We start from the raw sequence: 7,109 nt of genomic DNA on the forward strand, positions 1-7,109 counted from the left end.
AAGAGCGTACTTTGGGAGATAACTCTCTTCGATCCAAAAATAATAATAATAATAATAATTGATAAAAATAGTAATAATTTATTTTATTTTATTTAACGTAAATATTCTCTGACCCTGCGACTTTTGTCGTCTCTCGCCGGAGAGGTTCAAAGGTAGAGAGGACGGAGGGGTAGACTCGTCTTTTCCGGACTCGCCGCTACCGGAAATCATTCTCTGGATATAACGTATTAAAATAGAAAAAATTTCAAATAACAACTCGAATTTTCTTATTTTTTCCTTAAATAAAGGTTTGAAATGATCATATTAATCTAAAAAAAAAAATGTGCTGACTCACTAATTGATTAGGGTCAACCGGCGGTAGGGCGACGTCCATGTGTTTCTTCTTTTTCTGTTTTAATTTAATTTAACTAAAAATCAGGTTAAAATTATGTTTTGACGAAGATGCCCTTCATCGGTCGGAATATTTAGCCTGCGAGATCGGACTTTTATTTGAAACAGTCATGGCCACTTCAGGTCATTTATTTGAAACAATGACCACTTCATGTCATTATTTAAAAAAAAAAATAACGACACTTCGTGCCTTTATTTAGAATTTTCTCAAAATCTTTTAAATAAATGCTTATTGGGCAACCCCGAGTAAAAAAAAGAAATTACGAGTATCGATACACAATTTAATAACCGAGGTCGAATTAGATATTTCTTATTACATAGTTACATGTTCCTAACATTTAAGGATGCCATAATGGGCCCACACTACTAATTTGATAAGAAGGGGTGAGGGGTCCATATGTTATGCCCCCTTGTCAAACACATGATTTTACAAAAAATTCACACGACACTCTAAAGTAACCAAAAACATATATGAAATTTCAGCACCAAAATCACAAAGTTCAGTCAAGTCTCCCCACCAAATTTGCAAAGATCTTATTATGTTAGGTCCTAGGGGAGCGCAAGCAGCTAGATTACGAACATGATTACCGAGTTGTGTAGTTCCCCTCTATCTTGTTTAATTTTGTTATTATTATTATTTTCACGATGATCATCGGTAATGCTTGTTCAATTTGGGAATTCATGAGATATCGATACCACCTTGGGTCCGACCAAATTCACGAGTTCGGTACTCCAAGAGATGTCGACACCCTTTCGGGTCCGGCCAAATACACGAGTTTTGCCTCGTGTTTATTCTTTATTATGAGTATACCCTTAAGCTCGACATGATGAACATGTAACTGCATTCGCTTTTACTTGGCCACACACGAGAGTGAAGAGGAAGGAAGGAAGGAGAGATTCGAGTATTTTGTGGGGGGTTTCGATTTCAATTGTGGGAGGGGGCATGTGTTGGGGACCAAATGAAGACAGAAAAAAGAAAAGAAAAGTTGGAATTGTGATTAATTAGCCGACAAACCCAAAACTCGAAGAAGGGACAGAATGATTGATCGTGATTAATTAGCGTCTAATTGTCTCCCACTCAGCTTCCCCCTCATTCCTTGAGCTTCGCCTCCACGCTTCTCACCATCACCAAAGGGGGAATTCGCTGGGCCTTGTTCCTAACTTTTTCATTCGCCTTTCTCTTCCCCTTTTCTTTAAGTACACTATTAGGCGGATTTATATAATTAGGTGGGAAAGAAAACAAAAACCGAAAGGCATATGAACTGAAAGTTGAATGTAGGTGTTTGAGGGTGCATGTTTTCGAATTCTTAACGCTGTTGTTACGTGCAAAATTAGATGGGAAGGCCTCGATACGATATTAACGAAAAGATAGAATCGAGACTCATGATATCGCATGCGCCGAAACAAGCCGCATCGCATATGGCATCCTTCTCCGATCAAGGTTGCCCCAGAGGACAAAAAGTAAAAGAGCTATTAAAAAATGGGCTTAATCTCCAAAAAAATCCTCAACTTTATATCGAATTCTAATTTTATCCCAAATTTTTTTATTGTTTAAATAATACCCGTAACTTTAGATCCAATCCAATTCCGCCCCGAAATTTTGTTTGTCACAAAAAAATACCCAACTTAGTTCAATCTCAAATCTATCCCAAATTTTTTTTTTTTGTATAAAAAAATAGCCAATTTTAAAATCTATATATAAATATGCTCATGTTAGCCCTTCTTCCAAAAATAATCATTAGTCGTAACTAATTCCTCTAATTTTCATATCAAAGAAGGGTTTCGTTTTGGTAAAAAATTTCCACGCCACCTTGCTGATATGGGGTTATTATTGATTTGAAAAAGTCACGTCAAACAACTAATGACGATTTTTTAACGAAGGATTATCGGGAGGGTAGATTTGAGACTAGAATTGAAGTTCGGACTTTATCTTTCAACAAATAAAAATCCAACGCATATTTGGGATTGAACCTAAAGTTGGGGGTTTGATTTTAGAGAGGAAAAAAAAAATCGAGATAGAATTGAAATTGTACCTAAAATTTTAGATTCTTTAGTGAATTGGGCCAAAAATGAATCGATCATTTTAATCGTGCTTACCATGTGAGGTTAGTCTATGTTAGAAAGGATCAAATCATTAATAAAATTATGTGATGATTGTACTATAAGGCCATTTCATCAACATTTTCACCAGACAGATTTTCTCCAATGTCCAACATGTGATGTGCTCTGCTCATCTTTTGTTTGACAGCTTCCCTCTATCCACTTATATCACAATCCACCTATTTTTCACAAGAAGTGCTTTCTAAGAAAGTAGAAGCAGCATGCAGGAGTTAATGTCGGGACCAAAATTGTAAGAAGCTCCTCCATCTACTTATGCAGGCATGTCCATTCTTAGTCATGCTACTAAGTAATAAGTAGAAAAATTACCGTGATTGACTTGACCCAATTTGTTAATTTGAAAACCCTAGAAAGAAAAAAAAGATGAAAATCTATCGTGTATAAGGAGAAAGTTACCTCCGGTTTCTTAAAATCGTCCATTGCTTAAGCTTCTCACTAGCATCAACTAGCGTTACGCACGTGTTCATGACATTGTAAGAGCGTGGTAAACTAAAATTATGCTCTATATATGCGTTGACACCAAAATATGATCAAATTTTTGATGTTATCAGCAAGAGTCAGACGTAGCCGATCATAGTAGATTTTGGTCAATAATGAACAGAGTTATGGACAACTTGAAGGGAATCGGTAACTCGCCAATGAAGCCATTAGCAATATAACGTGAAGTTACCGATGAGAGTCGTAAAGTTTCTCGTGAAGTTACGGATATCGACAATAAGCAACCGGCAAGAGGATAATTGTTGGTCGGTTTTATCATATCCGTTTGTGAAGTAACTTCAGGTAATCACCGAAATGGAGCTATTCGAAGATAACCGTTAGTTGGTTATGTATTATCCATCCGTGCGTAACTTCCAGTAACCATCAAAAGGGAGTTATTTATTCTTTCCAATGTGGTAACCGCTATCTGTAACCGTCGTTTGTAAGAATTACAAATACTCAAAGTGCACTTCTTGTATAGCTCTTCTTAATCATTGGCAAAACTCAACGTACTTTACTTTTATCTTTACTTTCCATAATTTTTTTTTTTTTGCAACACTACAAAAAAACACGCCTTTTGCGACTAATTTTACGACGAAAATTTTGCCAAAATTCATCGCTAATGTGTGTTGCAACGAATTTTGCGACGACATAAACTTTCTTCGCTAATACGGCATCACAAAATTTGCGACGGAAATTTGCATATTCGTCGCAAATTTCTGACGAATTTTGCGACGAACCTCGGGTTATCGCAAATTTGCAACAGAAGTCGGGTTCGTCGCAAATTTGCGACGAAGAGTAATTCGTCGCAAATTTGTGACGAATTTTGCGATGAAAATTGTGTTTGTCGCAATTTTGCGACGGCGACCCTATTCGTCGCAACTTTGCGACGAAGGATAATTCGTCGCAAATTTGCAACGAATTTTGAGACGAAAATTGGTTGTCGCAAATTTGCGACGAACACAATTTTCGTCGCAAATTTGTGACGAAGGGTAATTCGTCGCAAATTTGCAACGAATTTTGAGACAAAAATTGGTGGTCGCAAATTTGCGACGAACACAATTTTCGTCGCAAATTTGTGACGAATGGTAATTCGTCGCAAATTTGCAACGAATTTTGAGACGAAAATGGGTTGTCGCAAATTTGCGACGAATAGCGTCTTCGTCGTAAATTTGCAACAAATTTTGAGGCGAAAATCGATTGTCGCAAATTTGCGACGAAGACGCTGTTCGTCGCAAATTTGCGATGAATGGTAATTCGTCGCAAATTTGCAACGAATTTTGAGACGAAAATGGGTTGTCGCAAATTTGCGACGAAATTTGCTATCATCGCAAAATTCCTGGCAAAACACATTAGCGACCAATTGTGGCGAAATTTTCGTCGCAAAATTCCAAATTTGCGACGTACTTCGCTTTCCGTCGCTTATTAGTGACCGATATACGATTTTTTATTTATTCTTTAGCGATGAATTTAGCAACGAAATTTTTTAATTTTTTATTTCCGAATTTAAATCTAATTAAAAGAAAAATTAATTCTAAAATTTATAGTTACCATTAATTAAGCAAGTAATAAGATGTAAATATTATAATAATATAATATAAGATACATTGATCTGTTTCAATTACAAGAAACCGGGAGATCTCCTAGTGCTCTAATCATACAAGTGCATTGTGATAACTCAAAAGGAGTCTTGACGAGGCAAAAAGCAAAATGTAGGGGCATCGGGGTCTTTGATCCCCAAAAAGTCTCCTTCGCTCAACATCGCTCGGATCCTCGATCATAATCGTCGATTTGACCTACAAAGAACCGGAAAATTTCAACAAGTATGCATATCAATCCGAACATAAAGTCGTTGCTAAAGCAAACCAAAGGCATTCACATCAATCATAAGTCCGTTAATAGAGCACATGAGAAACAGGATATTCTCGGAACACTTGAGAAAAAGGAAACATAAATAGATTAGTTTCATAGATCTACCCGAGTTGGATGTCTAATTAATGCGGGGAAACAAGGTGTGCAATAATGGCGCAGAATAAAGAAAAAAACTTCAGCCGATGCTCGGGGTAATCTTCAAAAAATTTGGTAATCATCTGCAAGAAAAAAAAATTAAGTAATCAAACAAACAAATAACCAAGGTAAAATTTTCAATCTAAGCTAAATCGCGCTCGAGTTTGAAATGCAGAAATGAAAGTCCACAACATTAGGTACAATTCCATCAAGCACATCCCATCAAGTACGTCCCAAACCCATGGTTGGGAACTCACAATCACTAGCGAGAATTGCCCTCTCCCCGGCTAAAGGCCATAAAATATCCACTACCAGCATATATCGTTGATTCAAAATCAAACACCAAACTTTAAGATCAAGTAAAAGACCAAACTTTAAGATCAAGTGCTACCCGACTTCACAAAGTAAAATTTAGGCTTAAAGGAGAGAAAAATTAAAATCCTAACTTATAAAAAAACAAAATACCTTCTTCGGAAATTTAAATTGATCGTGTACCATGTCTTCATCTCCACCTCCTTCCTCCACCTTCTTGTTTAACCATTGATAAGACTTCTAATTAATTCATCATCATCAGAAATCTCGTCCTCATTGTGTCGCCCATCATTTTGCCCATCACCTCTTTCATTAGTGGGAGGTACGGGAGGAACCCGTTCGTCATTTAGATGGAGGTGTTGCATGACCATTTGCATCCGAGACCGCATTTGACACTCGAAGGATTTATGTCGCTCGTCCATCTGTTTGATTTGCTCATCTTTTCGTGCAAGTTGGTCTTTGACCAATTTAATCTCTTCATCCTTCTCTTCAAGCAAATGTCTCGGTTGGGTCATTTCGTCCTCCATACATGTCCTCTTTGAAGCGGTCATACTAGAGGACGAACTCCCAGCCGCTTTTCTTGTGCACACCCTTAACATGGATCCCAAGCCGTATATTGTCCCACCCATTGCCTTCATCCACAATGCACGTTCGTCAGATTCTGAAAGTTCATCCGCACTCCCACTTTCACCGCCACTAGCCGTACTCATTAATGACTCATCATATTTTTCCTACATCAACAAAATAGATATGAAAATTAAATAACCGCATATATCTAACTACCATAAACATTGAATGCATTCATGGTTTTCAAACCGTGTTTCCATAAAGTCAAAAGTACATAACCTTACATACCTTAATACATTTCGCTCGGTTGTTAGTCCATGTCTTATCTTTTTTTTGAAATGTTCGCTCAAATGTAGCGAAATACGTCGGCTCCATCCCCAATTCATGTGCCTACAAAATTAAAACACAAATGAGCAATTAAATTAACTTAAATTAACCGACCACATATTTATTAGAACTTACCATCCTTTTTCTATGCTTCGCAACGTTGATGGAGCCCCCAAGATACGTCGCGGACCCTTGAGAAGAACAAGAAGCTCGATTCTTCTTGTTCCGTTCACTCCTTCCCTTATTTTTTTCACTTTCCCAACTTGTCTTCATTTCCGCCCAATCGTCACCGGTGATAAAATCTGGCTTCACATTTTGTGTCTTTGCTCTATTCATCACATTGCGAATGTGATCACCAACTTTTTTCTTAAAAATTCTTCTAATTTCGTCCTCATCCGATTCCTCCCATCCGAACTTTCACCGTAATCAATGGGAAAACAACCGATTTCATTTATGTCGAACTTAGTTTGTGAGAAAACAAAAGAACAAAACTTACCTTGAACTCATTCCACCACAAATCCTTCACTTGTCTTGGAGCGGCACTATAACTAATCCACGACCCCCTCCAATAGTTATTCACAATTTTATTAAGTACCCGCACCACCCGCAGAGCGTCGTCGAATCTACAAACAAGGACAATGCAATTCACATCCATATGTAAAACCAAATAAATGGATGACCGTAAAAAAAAGTACTTACGAATCTCCAAATGGCCTTATCACGGTCTAGCTATCTTCTTCAGGTGTGCTTCCCCCATCATGTGAGTGTTCCACTGAAGAAGGTGGAACAGAAGCACGTGGAATTGAAGTAGATTCAAGTCGGATGGGTCCTTCAGCATGTAGTGGTTGAGAGTGAGAGGAAAGGGCTGGGGACGAGCCGGAGGAAAGGGCCGGGGACGAGCTAGGGGAAAA

The 7,109-nt window shown here is 37.7% G+C and overlaps 1 protein-coding gene across 1 annotated transcript; it reads right to left on the reverse strand.

The window, feature by feature from the left end:
• Positions 1–6,108: 6,108 nt before the first annotated feature.
• On the reverse strand, positions 6,109–7,036 carry LOC125312632. The gene is made up of 4 exons (XM_048271336.1): positions 6,995–7,036; positions 6,898–6,923; positions 6,695–6,821; positions 6,109–6,261 (listed from the first exon to the last, which is right to left on the reverse strand). The coding sequence occupies exons 1-4, from the start codon at positions 7,034–7,036 to the stop codon at positions 6,136–6,138; spliced, it is 321 nt and encodes a 106-aa protein (XP_048127293.1). The 3' UTR covers positions 6,109–6,135.
• Between the last annotated feature and the right edge of the window lie 73 nt (positions 7,037–7,109).

The sequence above is a fragment of the Rhodamnia argentea genome, chromosome 10 (assembly GCF_020921035.1).
Source record: "Rhodamnia argentea isolate NSW1041297 chromosome 10, ASM2092103v1, whole genome shotgun sequence".
Classification (NCBI taxonomy): domain Eukaryota; kingdom Viridiplantae; phylum Streptophyta; class Magnoliopsida; order Myrtales; family Myrtaceae; genus Rhodamnia; species Rhodamnia argentea.